General features: G+C 41.6%; 1 protein-coding gene across 1 annotated transcript in view; it reads left to right on the top strand.

Moving 5' to 3' along the window:
• The first annotated feature begins 460 nt into the window (after positions 1-460).
• Positions 461-20,669, top strand: part of DTNBP1 (dystrobrevin binding protein 1) — a 170,666-nt gene continuing 150,457 nt past the window's right edge. The window contains exons 1-4 of the mRNA XM_054017984.1: positions 461-721; positions 3,721-3,771; positions 9,141-9,191; positions 20,215-20,275. Of these exons, the coding sequence (XP_053873959.1) occupies positions 666-721; positions 3,721-3,771; positions 9,141-9,191; positions 20,215-20,275 (219 nt within the window). The 5' untranslated portion in view covers positions 461-665. The remainder of the gene's footprint in view (positions 722-3,720; positions 3,772-9,140; positions 9,192-20,214; positions 20,276-20,669) is intronic.

Here is a 20,669-nt window from a genome sequence, read left to right as displayed (position 1 = left end):
AGCCTATATAAGAAAAAGACCCAAAAATCGGGACTGTCCCTATAAAATCGGGGCATCTGGTCACCCTACCACAGATCCAGCACTTTCAAATGGCTCACGTGGCTGTGACAACGTGGGACACACAGTCCCTCTCCCTCTGCTATTGCAGGGGACCTTAAAGTAACAGAGTCTAAGGCCAGAACTTGGGACCACCAGATCATCCACTGGGTATCACAGGCCACCAACACGACAGCTCCACCCACCGCCCCCATCCCTCTAGCCGCGTCGCTCCGCGCGAGGGGCTGCGCAGGCGCGGAGGCCTTGAGCTCCCGCCCGGGAGAGGGAGACCGCGCGCAGCCGGCGGCAGGGCAAAGCAAAAGGAAGAAGCCTCAGCTCTGTTCTTTACGTCATGACATCACTGCGCGACGGCGATAGAGGCGGAAGGGGAGGGAATATCAACGGCTCTGGGGCGGGGCCTCCGTTGCCGGAATGAAAGCCAGAGTGGGGAGGTAACTGTCGCCAATGGCCTTGCGAGAGACGCCTTTTCCCCTCCCCCTCTGCGCGCGGAGGTAGGCGGCTCCGCCCCCGTCCCGCCCCGCGCTCGTGCCGCAGTGAGTGAGAGGCGGCAGGGAGGAGGAGCGCGCGTGCGGAGGAGACGCGGTGGCCTGCAGGCAGGCGGGGGGAAGATGTTTGAGACTCTGCGCGAGCGGCTGCTGAGCGTGCAGCAGGACCTCACCTCGGGGTGGGTAGCCCCGCCCCCCCTCGCGCGCGGAGCCCCGCGGGGGGAAAGTTCTTCCAAGTCCCCGCCGGGGACAACGCTGCTCGGGGCGCGCGTGAGCTCGGGCTGCGGGAGCCGGGCGGGACTCGGGGGCCCGTTGCCCAGCCCGGCAGGGTCGCAGCCCCTCTCCCAGCCTGGGGCGGTTACAGGCTGAGTTCCGGATAGTGGCTCTAAGCCGAAAGTTACAGCTTCCCCCATCCCCCCGCGTCCCGGTCTCTGCCCCGCTGCTCCTAGGGGCCCGCCCAGACCCCGGCGGGGGCGAGCGCCCCATGCCCAAGCTGTGACCGGGGCGGTCGCCGAGCCCCCCGCGGGCTCCCGGGCTCGTGAGCCGAGCGCTGTGTGGGGGAAAGGAGGCTATCCCTGCGGCCCCGGCTGCAGCCGCTGGAAACCTCCGGGCAGCTGCGAGGCTCTGGCTGGGAACCGCTGCGCTCCGAAAACGCCGCATCCTGCAGAGCGGTAGGGCCCAAGGGAAGGGCCCCCGGCGCCCCTAGCTCCGGGCTGTGCTTCGGGGCATCATTCCGGAGAGCTGATACAGACGTGTCACTTGGGGCGCCCCCGGCCCTTCAGACCCCCCGACCTCCGCCCAGGGGCGCGGGGATTGCAGCGCTAATGGACGGGAACGGGAGGCGGTGAGAAGTGGTTGGAGACGCTGTGGGAGCAGGCACGGGGTAACTGGTGTTTGGTCGTGTTAACAGTGTAGGGAGTGGGGGAAACGGGATGTATTCCTCATGCCACCTTATCTTAAACCAAACTTTGCACCCTCGATAATCTGTATGTTATTCCCTGATAAGCAGAAACTTCTATGCTCAAACTCTGTTCGCTATTTTTTTTTTACATCATCTTAATAAAATTTTTAAATGTGGTTTGAAGGAACTGACCAGCAAAACTTCCTGGACCAAAGTAACGACTTGATAGGCGGCCCTGTAGTTTACACAGCTCGCTAAAAGCTTGTTAGCGTCTCTGCCTGTAGAAGGGCTGACTGTCATGTGAGGGGAGGAGGCGGGGAAGGAAGGAATGGCTCCACCCATACTTTAGGAATGGGAAAGGAAAACCAAAAGTAGAAATCTGAGCTTCAGTTTAATTTGTCCCACATCCTTGTATTTACAGGAAAAAAGCCCCACTTACCAGCAGATAATGAGGTCTCTCTCTTCTCCCCCAGAACATTATTATTTGTAGTAGTTCCTGACTTATGGTTACTTCCTGTGGTCTTGTCCAGCCACTTAGGGATCTGATAAATGAATCTCACTGAAAGTCAGTGGGATGTAGGAGCCTAAGACTTGGTTTACACTTGAAAAAATATCCAACCTGTTGACATAGCTGCACTGAGGTAACACCCCATGTAGATACAGCTATGTCAACAGAAGGGGGCTTCTGTTGTCATTTGGCGAGGTGGTGTTCCTACTTCTGCAGATATACTATGGTGGTATGGTCTTCGTAGTGTAGGCCATGCCTATGCTACAAAATTGTCAACTTAACTTACGTTGGCAGACAGCCACTGCAATTATTAAATTGCTTGTGTGTGTGCAGACTTGCCTCCTTGTGTAGGTGGTGCATGTACTCACCAGGAGTGTTTGTATTGATTGTATTGTCAGTGTGGGTCATGGTGGAACAGGTCTTGAAAGCCAGTATCAGTCGACATAAGAAATGCACTGTCTACGTTGACACTGCATCGACCCAAATACATTGACCATGACTCTCTGCTGCTTGAGCAGGTGGTGTTAGTAAATTGGTGTACAGAGACACTTAAGTCAGTGAGAGCCGAATTTAAGTGAGGACATTTCTATAGCTAGATTGACGCAAGGCAGCTTACCCTTCTGAGAAGAAAAAATTACTACACGACCCCAGGATTGGGGACTGAAGTCTGAGTCTGCCTGAGTCCCAGCACCCACCGTGGGGGGCCAAAGCCCCACCGCCCAGGTTGGGGGCCAAAGCAGAAGCCCAAGGGCTTCAGCCCCAGGCAGGTGGCCTGTAACCTGAGCCCCACCATTCAGGGCTGAAGTGCTTTGTCTTCAGCCCCAGGCCCCAATAAGTCTAATTCTAGCCTTGGTGACCCCATTAAAATGGGATTGCGACCTACTTTGGGGTCTTGAGCCACAGTTTGAGAACCGCTGATTTAGAGGATTATAAGTTTTCACCACTGTTGGAAAGTACTCTTAAGGGTGAGAAGTCCCTATCTTTTTGGTTTATATGCTTTCTTGGTTCATAAAAGGTATTGCTTTACATGCATTTGAAGTGCGTGAGGGATTTTACTACCAAAAACAATGATGGAGTTGTACTAGTGGTAATGTAATGGTGGGAAACTTCCCAAAGAAGTTTTTTGTTGGCATGGAGGAGTGGGAATTTTCAAATGTGTCTAAGACCGTGGCTGTAAAGGAAAGTTTTTATGATATAACTTCTGAAGTATAAATTGATACAGTTAAACAAGTATAAACTCCCTGCCCTGGTGCAGAATTTTTTATCCTGGTATAAGATCCTCTGTGAAAACTGTTATACCAGTGTAAATCGTTTTTTGGTTTTACGTATGTTGCTTGGGAAGGGTATAAGCTAAACCCCAAAAAAGGTCATGCTTCTTCCTATAAGAGTTTCCACACAGGGTTTTTATACCTGTATAACTGATAAAACTTTCCCGTGTAGACAAGATGCAAGTGATTCAGGAGTGGGAGTCCCAGTATAGATGCATACATGGGACTTGTACTCCTAAATCATATTAGATGCATTTGAAAATCCCATATGCAGCTGTTTGTATAGTACTGTGTGAGAGAAGAAAGGAGGAATACAGTCCATGGAAAAATCACTTCATGTGAAAAATACAATAAACGGGGAGACAGTTCTCACTTCCAAAATAAACCAAAGCAAAATTGACCTTTATAAACCTTAAGGTGCACCCTAGGCACCTACTGTGTCAAGCTATTTTTCTGTTGTGGTCGTTAACAAAGGCTTGATACTTTTGTTTTGAATTATAGGTTGAAGACTTTGGGTGACAAATCAAGAGAAGCGAAAATAAGCAAGCAGAGGTACTTCTGTATGCTCAAATATATAGCTTTGTCTTATGTCTTTATATTTATGAAAACATTGTTTAAACATAGCTAATATACTTTGGCAAAACTATTTACATAATATTTTACATAATACTGAAATTTTGATGAAGAAAATGCTGCTCTATTGATAAGAGGATTATCCAAAACATATGGTTTAATAGAACTCTCTAGTTCCCACTTTTTAAAATTAGCTATTTTTTTGGTGCTCAGCACTCAGTTTAAAGATGTTTGCTGTAACTAAACTATATTGTCCTTTATAATCTAGTAAATTAAAAAGTATCACTGCCCAAAACATTTGACACTTGAATTTATCTTTCTCCATGTGAATCTTAAATACTACAATCGTTCGTTCTATGTTACGAGGTGTTTTTAAAGTACAAGAACAGAAGTAAGTGCCTTTCATTGCTTTAAAAAATTGATGATAAAGGGATGGTAACTTCAGAAGAGAAATCTTAAACCATTCTGTAGCATAGCTGAAAATAGCATTGGTTATAATGTTTCTGAAGTTACCATTTTAAAATGTCATTCTGTTTTCAACATGAATAAATGGCATATGTGTACAATATTCAACTGCAGAAAAGTAAAACAAAAAACCCAAACAAAAATCCAGAGCAATTTTAAATAAATGAAACTGATTACTGCATTCTTGCACTTCAGAAGTTGTTAACTTTTGGAAGATCAGTCTTTTATAACTAAAAATTTGCCAATTAGTTGTCCATAATGTAGGCTACTGCTAAAGTATTTTGTTGGGAGAAGGCTGAATTAGTAATTTTAGCAAACTCTACTGTGCATATGTATTGCTCATAGGTGCTATAGTAATACAAATAATGTTTTAATGCAGGTGGCATATTGAAGTAATGCCATTGATTCTGTAGGATCTGTTATCGTTGATATGTTTACATGAACTCTGTACAGTGAAAATTCGTGAAGACTAGGGTCTGAATCCTCCATCCTGTTTGTGATGCTCCTGTGTGTCAAGGGGGACAGAGAGCTGCTTTGAGAGGGCAGCTGATGAGTCTCCTTGCATAGCTATATTGCATAGGTTGCGTAGATGGCATAACTGGCTCTTTTATCCCTTTCTAGTCCTGCTTTGTAGAGTCCGTGTTGAAGTGAGACGTAATTATTGATAGAGCCCTGTGAAATTCTTATTTTTATTTTTCAGAAATTTCTTCCCCATCTCTGTTTATATAGCCCCCCTCCAGGGTGGGTGGGAGGCCCTTGGGAGGGGTGACAGGTCTTAGTGGGAGATCCTTGAGGGAGGGCAGCAGTTGGGTTCTGTCCCCCTGGGGGTGGGTGGGAGGCCCTTGGGGTGGTGGCAGGGTAGGGTCCTGCCCCCCATCGGGGGCGGAAGGCCCTTGATGGGAAGTTGGGGCTGGATGGCCCTTGGTAGGGTATGGCAGGCACTGCCTCCTGGAAGGGCAGGAGCCCTTCGGTGGAGGGTGGCAAGGTGGGGTGATAGCTCCTGTCATGATGGGGCGGGCAGGCCAAATTTTCCGTTTTATTTCATTTTTTTACATTGATTTTTGTTTTATTTCATGTTGTTTTGCCTTTGTGAAAAACATAGGGCTCTAATTATTGAGATTGTGGAGGTGTCACCAGAGATCCTTGTGTGTTAGTGATTCTTCGCTGACAGAACATGCTAGAGGGCTGTTGCAGCGAGCAATAGGTTAGAGCAGTGGTTCCCAAACTTTTTACTAAGGGGACCCACCATCTGCATTTTGTCTTTTTGGGGACCCACCATTACCCCTCTTCCACCCCTTGCCATCCTACCCCTCTGTTCCTCCTTTTCTCAGCCCTCCAGCCCCTGCTGTCTTCTCCCTTCCTAGCCTTCCAGCACCCTGAGCTCCCCCTTTCACTCTCCAGCCTTCTTCTTAGTCCAAGTGCTGTGCTCAGCTCCCCCTAGCTTCCTTGTTCTGGCGATCCTGGCCCTGCCCCTTCCTGCAGCCCCAGCTGGCCCCTCTCTTTCTGCTACTGAGCCCGTATCACTACCAGGCTGCTGATTGACCGCTCGTTGGCTACGGCCACTTCCTCCGTGATGCTGCTGCCCAGATTCTGCTTCCCACGCTGCTGCCTGTTAGATCCTTCCTGTGACATGAGATCAGGACCCACTTTTTGGGAAACACTAGGTTAGTTTAGCCTTGAGGGTACTCTAGCCTCAGACTAGGTGAACACAAAGGTGGCTTTAAACCATATTTGCTTCCTCTCCACTGACCAGGTTCTGAAGCAAACATAATATAGCTTGATGTTTGAATCTAACTAATAAACAACTGTTGAGTCATATTATTTACATCACATACACCATCATTCAAACAGTTGGTATAACTGCAGTTTCAATCCATTCTGAGGGCCTTTCAGGAGTCTGAAGTGAGGAAAGTCTTGATGTAGTTAGGACTGTCGATTGAATTGCAGTTAACTCACGCAATTAACTCAAAATTAATAGTGAATAAAAAAATAATTGTGATTAATCGCACTCTTAAACAATAAAAATACCAATTGAAATTTATTAAATATTTTTGGATGCTTTTCTGCTAATTCAAATATATTGATTACAATTATAACACACAATACAAAGTATACAATGCTCACTTTATATTTTTGATTACAAATATTTGCACTGTAAAAATGATAAAAGAAATAGTATATTCAGTTCGCCTAACACAAGTACTGTAGTGCAATCTTTTTATCATGAAAGTGCAGTTTACAAATTTAGTTTTTTGTTACATAACTGCACTCAAAAACAAAACAGTCTAAAACTTTAGAGCCTACAAGTCCACTCAGTCCTACTTTTTGTTCAGCCAATCGCTAAGAGAAAGAAGTTTGTTTACATTTGCAGAAGATAATGCTGCCTGATTCTTGTTTACATATCACCTGAAAGTGAGAACAGGCATTTGCATGGCACTGTTGTAGCTGACGTCGCAAGTTATTTACATGCCAGCTGTGCTAAAAATTCATATGTCCCTTCATGCTTCAACCACCGTTCCAGAGGACATGCGTCCATGCTGATGATGAATTCTGCTCAAAAACCATCCAAAGCAGTGCGGACCGATGCATGTTCATTTTCATCATCTGAGTCATGCTACCCGCAGAAGGTTGATTTTCTTTTTTGGTGGTTTGGGTTCTGTAGTTTCCACATCAGAGTTTTGCTCTTTTAAGACTTCTGGAAGCATGCTCCCCACCTCGTCCCTTTCAGATTTTGGAAGGCACTTCAGATTCTTAAATCTTGGTTTGAGTGCTGTAGCATCTTTAAAAATTTCACATTGGTATCTTCTGTGCATTTTGTCAGATTTGTAGTGAAAGTGTTCTTAAAACGAACAATGTGTTGGGTCATAATCTGAGACTACTATGAAATGAAATATATGGCAGAATGCGGGTAAAACAGCAGGAGGAGACATACAATTCTCCCCCAAGGAGTTCAGTCACAAATTTAATTAACACTTTTTTTGTTGTTGTTTAAAACGAGCAGCATCAGCATGGAAACATGTCCTGTGGAATGATGGCCGAAGCATGAAGAGGCATATGAATCTTTAGCGCATCTGGCACGTAAATATCTTGAAATGCCAGCTACAACGGTGCCATGCGAATGCCTGTTCTCACTTTCAGCTGACATTGTAATTAAGAAGTGGGCAGCATTATCTCCTGTAAATGTGAACAAACTTAGCGATTTGTTTGTCTTAGCGATTGGCTGACCAAGAAGTAGGACTGAGTGGACTTGTAGGCTCTAAAGTTTTAATTTTTTTTTTAGTGCAGTTATGTAACCAAAAAAACTACATTTGTAAACTGCACTTTCATGATAAAGAGCTTGCACTACAGTACTTGTATTAGGTGAAGTGAAAATACTGTTTCTTTGGTTTTTTACAGTGCGAATATTTGTAATAAAAAATAAATATAAAGTGAGCACTGTATGCTTTGTATTCTGTGTTGTAATTGAAATGAATATATTTGAAAATGTAGAAAACATCCAAACATATTTTTTTAAAAATGGTATTCTATTGTTTAACAGTGCAATTAATTGCAATTAATTTTCTAATCGCTTGACAGCCCTAGATGTAGTACAATATATTTATAAAGTGTGGTCTTGCTAATATTTAATATGTGGTAGAAGCATTCTAACATTGTTTTCATATTTAAGTTTATTCTTGCTGATAAATTATACTTGTTATTGACTAAGAGGTATAGCCAAGTAATTGACTATACGTGCGGTTCAGTGTTAAAAATCTTCAAGAAATCAAATCAAGCTAAGCCAGTTTTATTGTCTAAAGACAAAGCAATGCAGTACAGGAAGGAAAGAGTAAGCACATTGGTCTTTCCCAGGAAGCGCAGTCTTGTAGCGTGTTCAGTTCACCTTACACAGAAGATGTGCTTCTCAAATGCCACTTAAGTTAGCCATCTTTTTATAGGATGGCTGTTTATAAGCTGTACAGCACTCACTATTCATATCACTTAAACTTTAACTAACCAGTTTGTGCCAGCTTTGTCATTGGTGCATCCCTGTACTTTCCTATCTTTTGTTTTGATTATTACCTTCCAAACACTGAGGGGCATGAAAATACTCCTTAATGCAAAGCATTCATACACCTTACATTATTTCCTTGTACCACATTATAGCTGTGTTTCAGAACACTCATTCATCTAGCATAACATGACCATTTTTGTATTTGCCTAAGCCATGTGCTGAGCAATTTGTCCCAGGGCATTGTGGGATGTGTCTTGGCATAAGTGAGCAAGAATAAGCATAGTACAATTTAGCATGATTCCCCTCCCGATGCACGCACACATACATATTAATATTGTGCATGTAATACCTATTGGTGTGTATGTATATAACCTATTAGCTCCGACCAACATAGGAAATATTAGATTATGGGCTGTCAAAGATTCTTTCAATTTTGTAGCAACCACAGTTTTAATGAAGAGTGCATTAAATTCAAAACCTTTGGGCTTTAATGATTAGTGTCAATATATTAATGCAGAACTAGTTATTATTGTAATCATGATTTCATAATCTACTCTTAAAGTGATGTCTGTCTTGCCAATGCATCTGCAAAAAATTGCCTTGTACGTTGTCTGTCTATTTCTAATGAACACCAAGAATAGAGTGTTAAGGGGTATAATGCAATAATCAAAAAAGGGAAAATGTAGGTGGATATCAGCTTAACGTTGAAATCTAGTGGTTTTGTATTCTTTTATATTCTTGTAAAGTAGATTGCTTAGTATGTTTTGAACTAGACCATACAAAATGGTAGCAAATGGGGATGGCAGTGAATAATCCTGCACTGACGAGGAGCTGGATTGGGTGACCTTATTCTCTTCCATTTTTAACTTCTGTGGTTTTATTATGTTTACAGGACTGTTCAGTATTTGCCAAAGTTCTCTGCTGGATTGGAATTGCTCAGCAGGTATGTTCTTCCATTTTCAGACTGTTTTGTTTTCCGTGGTTTCTTTCCCTAATCAAAATATTATGGGGAAACCAAGTAGTAAATAAGATCATAAGAAAATGAAAACTCCGTATTGATTGTAGGTTTTGAATTGTGTGCAGTAAATAAAGAAGGGACTACAGACGCTCCCCCACTTATGCAAGCGTTCCGTTCCGGAATGCCTTGCGTAACTTGAATTTTGTGTAAGTCAGAAATGTATACCCAACCATTACGTGTTTAAAAAAAAAAAAAAAAAAAAAATTCTAGTTTACGGAACTTTTTCCGTAAATGCGGATTTGCATAAATTGGATTTACGTAACCCGGGGGGTGTCTGTACCAATTGAATGATGAGGATAGATACATTGAACAGCTGCCTCAAACCCAGAGCACTGTTCATCCTGCTCACTGAGTGAGGCAGAAATACTGTGGGGTGGGGGAATAGTATGTGATCATGTAATTAGGTTATATAATGTTATAATTTTTTCTACAATTAGGTCGCTTGGGCAACCTTAATTTTAGCATTTCCTAATTATTATTTGATTTTGCAACCTTAATTCTACTACATTCCGAATCCTGCAGTTCTTATAATGTATCTCTTTGCATAATAGTTAAGTACTATGGATTAGACTGTGATAATTTACAACTATTCAGTTTCTCATGCCACTGAAGCCCAACTGGTCTCTGTGCTGGGGCAGTCTATACTTGACTAATACAAAAAGACATCCAGCTTGCATTTTAAGTAGATTAGGGCCATCAGGCTTTATAGTATAGTGAACTCACCTCTCCCCTTTGGTACTCCTTGCTAATTTTGAAAAGATTTTAAAACTTAAACGTTAAAGAAAATATTACTATTTTATTTGCTTCTTATACTAGAGGAAAGAATGGATCAATTTTTTTTATTTAAGTGCAATAAAAACACTGTTTTTCTTGAAGTGGAAGCAACAGGGTGTGGGGACAACAGAACAATCAACATTACATTGAGTTATTCTGCTATCTAGTTTGTTTTTTCTGATGCACTCAGATTCATTTTCTAAAATATCATGTGGTCTGCTCTTTTGACACACCACAATACTGGAGAGCTGAAGCATAAATCTGGCAAAATGCCTTCACTTGGGGATTTCTTCTGGTTGTTTCTTGATGTGTTGTTAGTTGATTCAGTTGAAATATCATTCAGATCTATGCAGTGTAGTTGCAGCTGTATTGGTCCCAAGATATTAGAGAAGCAAGGTGGGTGAGGTAATCTCTTTCATTGGACCAGCTTCTGTTGGTGTCAGATACAAGCTTTCAGGTCTACACAGAGCTCTTCTTCAGCTTATTTTTGCTGACCTGAAGAGAAGTTTTGTAAGCTTGTCTTTGTCACCAACAGAAGCTGGTCCAATGAAAGATATTACCTCACCCACTTTGTCTCATTAAGATCTATGGCATTTGTAGCTGCAGTCAGATGTTCTCTTGATTTGTAAAACAGCCTACTGGAGCGCCTTATGATTTTTTGTTATGTAGATTTGAAGTTGCTTTAGGCTGTCCTACAAGGACTGACTCCTTGACTGTTAAACTTTCCTTCCCTTTTCTGGACTTAAGTTCAATATTCTTGTACAACTTCAATATATATTTATTTAGAGTTTTGTATAGAATTTGTTCCTGTGGCTTTCAGTTATCTGGGTTGTTTGCTGCATCCAGTTCAGAACCAGCTTCTCTCCAAGACCACAGTAGCTCCAGGCATTGCGAGAAGCTCAGATAATCTAATATTAACTCTTATTTGGTTGCCCATAATCTTTGTTTAGAAACATGTGTTCTCTTATGATGCCTATGTGGAGACTCTACCTTTTTGTGTGTCTGTAAGTTTGTTTTGCAGGGGAAAACCCCTCATCATTCACATGTCTAGGATGTCATATTTTGCTTTTAAAGCTGTGATTCTGTTATGGATGCTTCCAAAGTGTGCTTTGACTTCAGATGAAATCTGACTTCCATTGTCCACATTATTTTCCAGTCTCTGTGGTCTTCCTGTTAGGCTTCTTTTTCTATAGGTGCTTTAGGCAGGTTTTGCTTTGAATCTTTTTTTAGCTTGAATGAGTACTCATTCCTTTGGCTTGGATCTCCTTGGAGTAAGGAGTCCCTTACTGACTGCTGAGTTGACCCCCCGATTATAAATACTTTCTCTGTTATATAACTATTGTGTTGGCACTGGTTTTCTTCTTGAAGTGATAATGAAAGAATCTTCTAAAATGTTTTGGAATGTTACATATAAAAAATTGAATTCTATGAATGGATTTTTCTTCTATGAGAGAGGCAGTATAAAAAAAGTCCTTATATACATACATGTCTTTCTTGGAGATCAAAACTGATGTAGTCCAAAGAAATGTGTGCAGAAGAAGCATATGAAATGCATGCAAAAATAGTTTTTATGTATCGGTATGTGTGTATTCCAGGTTTAATAAGTTGAGTTCTGGAGCAGGTAGTTAAGCAGATGGTACTATTACCTAATGCATTGTCATATGACAGTGGAAGGTAAGCTGCACAAGAATGCATGATTCTGCCCTTAGCTATATGAATTAAGGTTGTTGTCGTCCCCCCCCCCCCCCCCCCCAAGCTGTTGTGCTAATTAAGTCACGTGTGATTCTACTTCCAAAATTGAAAACCTGTTGGTTCTGTCAATTACAAAACATGTTCCTGTGGAAGTCTGTTAGGTAACATCTAATTCCATTTCAGTCATATAAGCCTAAAAGTTTGTGGTAATTTGGATCAAATGTAAGTGTGTTGGTAAATTGAATAATTCACGTTGGTAATAGAAGTTTAATAGTTGCTAAAGCTGTATTATCTTATGCATAAGTAATTTGGAAGAAACATAGAGAAATACGATACCAAACTACTTGTTTGGGATAAACCTCCAAGGCAGAGATCCAAAAAAATTAAATTTAGGTGCCTCTGAGATCCTCAAGACCCGTGCTCAGCTGCCGCCTTACTCTTGAAATGCCTAAAATCCCACATTGCTTAAACATTGTTAAGTGTGTTTTTGTTTTTTTTAAATGCCACTGCATGTTGAGCAGGTTTGTCAGAGATCTATCCACAATGACTCCAAGAATTTTCTTGAGTGGTAACAGCATAATTAGACCCCTTCATTTTGTATGTGTAGTTGTAATTATGTCTTCCAATGTGCATTACATTGCATTTATCAACACTGAAATTCATCTGCCATTTTGTTGCCCTGTCACTCAGTTTGGTAAAATCTTGTGATGGATTATACTCCAGTATTCCCTTCCTACACACTATTGTAGTAATTTTCGTGAAAAGTATACCTTGTAAGATATCATTTGAAAACTTATAATTATTGTCCTAGTAACATGTCTGCTGACAATATTGCTTGTGAAGTTATAACAGGGGTGGCCAAACTCGCTGACCATGAGAGCCGAGTACGACAATCTTAAGAATTTTGAGAGCTGAGGCACCTGCTGGGGCTCAGGGCTTCAGCCCTGCTCTAGCTGGAGCCCTGAGCCCTGGCAGGCATGCCCTGTGGGGCTGAAGCCCCAAAACTCCTCCTCCTCCTCCTCCCCACTTGGCAGAAGCCTCCACCCCACCACCTTGCTGCAAGGCAGAGTTCCCAAGCTCCTCTGTCCCCTTACCCCCACCAGTCTGATAGGTGGAGAATGGCAAATGTGGGGGCACTGAAAGCCATACCTTAACCTTTAAACAGCCACATGTCGCTCGCGAGCCACAGTTTGGCCACCCCTGACTTATAAGATTCCCCTGTATGATGATGTTAACAAACATTCCAAATGCCACAGCTATGCCTAAGCAGAAGGTCAGGTTTGTCCTAAACAACAGAAGGAATGAGTGCTTTCTTTAATTTGCATTTAAGCAGTAAACAGAGATATTAAGGAAGGAGGGAAAATAAAGGCAGTTCCAACCGGTGGGGAAAAAACAGCAGGACCTATCTTTCTACATAGACTTTGTCTCCTGGGTCTCAGCTGGAAATGTTTTTTTTTAACAGGGGGACTGAAACTATTAAAAAGGAGGGACAAAAATATCTGAAGGCACCTCTCTCTCTCACCTCATTCTCAGCACCTGAGAACACAAAAGGAAACAGCAATTAGACTCTGGGGGTGGGGTCCTGGCCAGACATGCTAAAAATGCAGAAATCGGGCTAGTTTTTGGCTTGTAGCTTGTTGCTGCTTTTTTTTTTGGACCGGCTCCCAGCAAGCAGGGACAAGGATGGGGAGAGAGTCAGGGGTGCACAGCGGACCCACCACAGTCCCAGACTGCACCCTGGGGGTTCTAGTCAGATAGTGATGGGGTTTTTAGGGATTGGCTTATTTTGGCCTTGTTTTGAAATGGGATTAGCTTGATTTTGGGCTTATTGTGAAAGTCAGGGTGCTTATTTACCGCATGAAAGTTGGCAATTGTGGTCCTGACCTGAAAGTTTGGTCAGTAATCTGCTGGATTACTGATGGGCATTACGGGACACCTCCTAGAGGCCACTTATGGAGACATAAGCAAGCACAGTGTCTACACTAACACTTTATCACTCTAACTTCATCACTAAAAGCTCTATGCCACTCATCAAGGTGGTTTTATTATGTCAGCGTAGCAGGAAAATTAAATTGGCGGGAGGAGCATTGCAGTGTGTACACCTCCACTGTTTCATTGACAAAAGCTGACTTTTGTCAACAGAACTGTGTAGTATAGACAAGGCCTTAGTTGCAAAGCAAACTCTCTCGCCACAAGATCCCCAATACTGCCTCTGTGTATTGTTTCTTTTGCTTCTGCAGATGTGGCCCTGAAGGCCACCTCATACATACTGTCAAAGCACCTCTGTCAGATGGGGAGGAGGAGGAGTAAGGAGGTCCTGTTTAGAGAAATGCTGCAATCATCTGATACTACAGATAGTGAGCACTGAGCATGGAGAGAGACAATCAATGGAAAAACTCAGAATTGATAGGAGAGGAGACTGGGCAGGCAGGCATGGATGATAAATCAGATGGAAGACCAAACAGAGATGCTGAGGTCCCTGATTTCACTGCAGTCAGAACACAACCAAGCTCAACTCCCACAGCAGCCCATACAGAACTGCATTCCATGCCCCTTCCAAATTCCACACACATTCCTCACATGTTTCTGGCCCCTTGCAGTACCCCTTGCACTCCACCCCTAGGAACGTGTTTATAATGACAGCTCTGAGAGCCTCATTTGAGTGCTCCTCAATGTCATGTCCTTTGTAAGAAATGGAAATCTGTCTTACTGTTTAATAAAAATTTAGTCTTAAAAATACAATTCTTTATTTATGTCCTACATATGGTGGTTGCTGCTGAAATCCATACACCATGGCAATCGGCAAAGTGGCAAGTAAACAATGCCTTACTGAATATATTAAGACACATTACTGGGGCTGTCAAAATGCTGCTTCAAAGCCTACCTGATTCAAATAGCTCCACCCACGCCACGTTGAGCTCCTCTAATAGTTTTGGTATCTGGCTGCTCAAAATCAGCTGCCAGATAATCCACCTCAACACTCCAGCCCTGTAGAAACTTCCCCCCCTAGCTTCACAAATGTTATGCAGAGCACAGCATGTTGCTGTGACCATGGGAATATTTTCCTCATTGAGCTCTAACCTGTCAAAAAGGCAGTGCCAGTGACCTTTAATCTGCCAAACGCACATTCAATGGTCATTCTGCACTGGCTGAGCCTGTTGAAGCACTCCTTGCTGCTGTCAAGGATTCTGGGATGAGACTTCATGAGCCATGGGAGTAAGGGGTAGGCTGGGTCTCCCAGGATCAATCACTTTGGTCATTTCCACGTGCCCTATTGGAGTCTTCTGGTCTGGAAAGAAAGTCCCTGCTTGCAGCTTTCTATACGGCCAGTGTTCCTGAAGATGTGTGTATCATGCACCTTCCCTGACTATCCCATGTTGAGGTCAGTGAATTTACCCCAGTGATCTACCAGCATCTCCAGTGCCATATAGAAGTAGCCCTTTCTGTTGATGTACTCCATCGCAAGATAGTCTGGAGCCAAAATTGGAATTTGCATGCCATCTATTGCTCCATCACAGGGAGTCCCATTGTTGCAAAGCCATCTGTTATTTCCTGCACATTGCCCAAAGTCACTGTCCTTTGTAGCAAGAGGTGATTAATGGCCCTGCACACTTGCATCACTGCCACCCTCTTAGTGGACTTCCCAACTCCAAACTGATTCGTGACTGACCGGTAGGGCAGCTCTCATTTTGGTGTTCTTGTGCTACAATGCAGGGGCAAGCTCCGCACACAGTTCCAGGAAGGTGGCTTTGCACATCTGAAAGTTCTGCAGCCATTGCTCCTCATCCCATACCCGCATCACAATGTGATTCAACAAATCAGTGCTTGTTTCCTAAGCCCAATACCAACAGTCCACCATATGCAGCTGCCCGATGAATGCCATCATCGATCTTGAATTCTTTCTTTCTATGGCCCACAGCAGTGCAGGCACCACAGTAGCATTTTCAGATTTGTAGCTCATGAAATACTGTAGGATCAACCATGTTGTGTTCGTAACACTCATCATGAGATTGTCAGGATCCATGCTTTCAGGCAGAGATGGTGGACGCGTGGTTTACAGGGGTAGTTGGAAAAAGGTGCAAAAACGTAGTCAGAAGGTCACTCCCATGTATGCACTGCTATCCATTCCCAGAACTCCTAGCTGTAGAAGATAGCAAGTTGCACACTGGGATAGCTACCCAAGGTGCCTTGCTCTCTCTGTTGAAGCTAGAGCACCAACTGTGGATGTGTACCACCGAAAACAAGGAATGTTGTGTGAACATGCACAAGCAAAATAGTTACAGCAGTTTATGATCGACGTAACTCAAGTTGACTTAACTCTGTAGTGTAAACCTAGCCTAAAATCCTTAAGTAGATATTAGTACGCATCTTATCTTGATGTTTCTTGTAACCATTGATGACTTTGGTGCCTCATTACTTATACTCAAAATCTCTTTGTAGTTTAATAAACTGGTTTTACTGTTTGATCTAATCCAGTGTGTTGAAGTGTCTGATTAAGGTAATGAATTGGCATATTATTCCCTTAAAGGAATAACAGACTTACTGTATTTGTACTGTCCAAGAGAGGGGTGGGCAGTACAGGGATATAAGTTTCTGGGGAAAATCTGGGAGTGGGGGAGTGTTGGGTCACCCTACAGGACAACCAAGGCTGGTGAGAGCCAGGGTGTAGCTAGCAAGGTGCAGTTACACATAGACAGTCAGAGTGTGGCTTGCATGCTTGAAGGCTGCGAGTGGCCCAGATGGGAGCCACTAGAGTGAGGCATTGTAAGGCATCCAAAGTTGTAGGGGAGGGGTGGCGCAGCCCCCTTTTAGTCTGGATTGTGCCCATTTATGTCACAGATATCTTTGTAACTCTTCACGAACAGTTTTGGACTTAACTATCAGGAGTAATTTTGTATCATACAAACTTTGCTACCTCGCTGTTTAACCCTTTTTCCAGATCATTTATGAATATGTTGAACGGTACTAGTTCCAGAACTGATCCTTGGGGGACCCCGCTATTTAGCGCTATCCATTCTGAAACTGACCATTTTTCTACTCTTTTGTTTCCTATCTTTTAACTGGTTACTAATCAATGAGAGGATCTTCGCTCTTATTCCTTACTTTGCTTAAGAGCCTTTGGTGAGAGACTTTGTCAAAGGCTTTCTGAAAGTTCTTTTTACCCATCTATAGTTTATTATTTATGATTCACTAGATAGAGGGTTCTACTGATTTTTGGGAATAATAGACTTTGATTTTAACTTCTCTTGAAGAGAGTCCCTGCCAGAGGTGGACCCACATTCAAAGATGTAACTTCTGTTGAAAGGTCTCCACAGAGAGACATACGGAAGAGATTACAACTGAAGCAATCATTGTTTTTGTTCTGTTGAGGTATTTTAAGTTTTTCTTTTCCTTTCTCTAATAATTAATAATATAATTAATTATGATGTCCCCTAAGGCATAGGAAGAACCCCATGTGACTGAAATAGGAGTCACTTCCCTGCATTGGCAGTTGAGGTCTGCTCTGTCATTTCTTGTTTCTGAAGTCTATAGTATAAACTTTCAGTTATTTTTAGAATAAAATTACTTGACACTCAACCACTTAAAATTGCCTATTTTGCATACTATTTATTTTTGCTTTATATGTTGAAGCCATTTAAAAGGGTATGATGTATTCTTATTCAGACTAAAATTTCTCAAAAATTTAAAATATAAATTCACTAAACCCACTGATCATGAGTTTAATAATTCTGAATAATTACAGTTGAAATCTACTGAATCAAGCCATAGCTCAAGGAAAGACACAAACATATTCATACTGCCATTTAAAATTCTCTGCTCGTTTGTCCAATGTTTCCTAGTTATTACTACCTCCATGCACTATTTCCATTACTGTCCAATCATAATGAAATTGGTCAAATCCATTTGACTCCATTAATGAACCTCTGAATAAAATTAATACCAGTGTCTGAGAAATTAAAAATGGAATGATTGCTTTCTTTTTACTTATTAATTTGGGCTTTTATAAAAACTTATGAAAGCGACCCTGCTAAAATGCAGTATATTGGTTTTTCTAATTATTTTTCTGCCCTGTTTATATTGGGTAGTGCTTGTAGGAAAAGGTAGAAAAATGTTAGATGTGATTTCTCTCTCTCCCTCCCCCCCCCCCCCCCCAAGTTGATATCTCTTTAATCCAGTTCTTTTGGTCCCTGTTATTTAAGTGACCCTTTTTTCATGAGGCTCTCATGCCACCTTTCAAAACTACTTTAAAGAAACTTATTAGAAGTTGCTTTACAAAATCCTGTAAAAACTATTGCTTTAAAAATAAAAAGCTTTTAGTGAAAGCTTTAAATTAGCCTACAGTATCTCTTGAGTATCTTCTCTTCCTCTAAGTCTGAAGTGATATTCTGAAACCTGCTTCCAGTAAGTGGTAACTGAGTTTGTCCTTAAGCAGGCCATTAATTTCCTACCCTTTCCCCCCAGAATCTGTCTTTGGAGAAGATCGGTTCCATACTTCCTGTTTGGGTGGGGGAATACCAAACCCCTGCAGTACTTTTTTTTTTTTTTTTTTAAACTAGGCCAGGGGATTTAGAAAGTTCATCAAACTTTTTGTAACACTGCAGGATAAAAATAGAGGGACCACTATTCAGCATCTTAGTGGTTGTGTATTGAGACTGTTTTGGGGTAGTTTGGCCACCCCTGCAATATAGAGTTCTTCTGCTGGATTTCCCTTCTCCAGTAGACCATATACAAGCTTCTGGTACTTACCATTTCAAGTTCTTTTGTAATGTAGGTCCTTCCTACTGACTTCCTTTTGTACTTTATCATGTCAACTGCTGTGCCTCACCAACTATGTTAGTCATTTTGCCTATATGTTTATTTCTTCCAGAAACACTTTCATGTTTTCTTCTATGCCAACCTTGTATATAGATCTTTCTGGAACTAGTCCTCCTCTGACCAGATTTTGAATGGGACCTGATCTGGTAATGGCCTTTGAGATCACGTACTGGATGAGGTCCCGCATGTGAGTTAGGCAAGCGAATGCCTCTCTTCCCCCATTCATGCATTGCTCTGGGGCTTAGGTGGGAGATAGGCATCTGGGTACCTAGAGTGAGGCAGCAGAAGCTTGGGACTTTCTTCCCCTGAAAATTTAAGCGTTGTGAGTTTAGGCATCTCCAGGGGTATGCGGGCATTTTGTGAATCACAGTGGTGCCTAAACCCAGACTGAGGCACCTAAGTTTCTGTGCATTTGGCCTTTGTTTCTAGTCACTGTCAGCTTACTTATTACTACAGATTCTTCCTTTTGTTTAATAAATTGGTTAGTATTAAATGCAAAATGTGTTTTGATAAACTTTTTTCTTAGGTGTCCAGCATATCTAAATTACTTTTGTTAAACTAATAATCATTAGAAAATGCTATGTTTATGCATTTTAATTGAATTCTAATTTTCATCCAGGTACAGCTTGACACAAATCACAAGAGTGTGTGTGGAGGGAAAAATTCCAAAGAGTTAATTAGAAATATGCATAATTCAGTTCTAACATAAAGTGTAAAAATGTGTATAGATATAGTGTGTCCTCCTGGTTAGCAAAAAAGAACCAAATTTAGTGTAAAGGCTATATTTAGCTGCAAATCAATCAAGCTGCAAATTAATGGTTACCAACCAATGAGAATTGACCTCTTGATTTAAATCAATTTGTATTTTAGTTATTTACTCAAGATTTTCTACTGTTTGATTTTAAATCATGATTAAAGTTGGTGATTTAAATCACTTGGATATAAATCAATCCACTCTGGCCTATGAACATGCATATGGCACTTCCATAATTCCCTCTGATTTATTTTATACATACTTGTATATCTTAGGTATCTTGGCCCAAAAGAACTTGTCATAGTGGGTCCTCAATCTTCAGGCCTTTAGGTGCTACTGTAAATAATTAATAAAAATAATAGTTTATATTTGCAGTATCCGGAAGTGCACCTGGCATTGTAATAAACAGTCACTGTATGGATGAAGAGCTGCTTAAATAACTCTGGGGTCAATGGTCTTACTGAGTGTTCCAGTAAAAGTTTACATGGATGTATGTACTAGAGCGCAGATTCCATAGGCACGTATACCTTAAAAAAAAAAAAAAAAATCCTAATCAGAATGCTATTTGTGTTGCATACAATTATAAGATCTTTAATGTTAGTATTTTATTGCTTTCCTCGTGGGACTAGTGTTTCCACTAGTGTGTTTAGTTTTTTTTTTTTTTCTGTACAGTTATGAAGATATGACTCGGCTGTGTTTTCTAGTCAGGTTAATTAGCAGTTTAAGAAATCCATGGAGCACTAAGCAGCAAATGCAAAGTTTTCAACTGGGACAAATACGCTACTAATGTGAAATTTGCATTTAGAAATACACAGATAAGATGAAACACCAACATTCATAATGTTTGTTTTTGAGTTGGGACTGAATTTATGGTAAGCATAACCACAAAAGTTTAATTTTTATTCTGTTCAGGTATGAAGACACTTGGGTGGCCCTTCACAAAGGAGCTAAGGAATGTGCAAAAGCTGGAGAGGTAAGAAAAAAAAATTACATCTGTTAAAATATCTGAAGAGCTGTGAAACTTTTTTAAAATTTATTTATTTATTTTTACTAATAAATATCAGTATTTTGAGACCAAATTACATTACAGTTGGATAATTAGAGGATTATTTTTACTTGATTTAATCCAGTACAGTAGAACCTCAGTTACACACACCTCAGGAATGGAGTTTGTTCATAACTCTGGGTTTTTTGGTCTGTGTTGCTGCCTGATTGTGTACTTCCAGTTCCAAATGAGGTGTGTGGTTGACTGGTCAGTTCGTAACTCTGGTGTTCGTAACTCTGAGGTTCTACTGTATTTAGCAGGTAGTAGTTGAAGCAGAATTTCCAAAATTCCTACAAAGTCTGTTGCTTCAGATTAAAAAAAA

This window comes from Malaclemys terrapin, chromosome 2 (assembly GCF_027887155.1).
Source record: "Malaclemys terrapin pileata isolate rMalTer1 chromosome 2, rMalTer1.hap1, whole genome shotgun sequence".
Taxonomy (NCBI): domain Eukaryota; kingdom Metazoa; phylum Chordata; order Testudines; family Emydidae; genus Malaclemys; species Malaclemys terrapin.
Note: the sequence above shows the minus strand (reverse complement) of the source record. Positions and strands in the feature narration are given on the sequence as shown.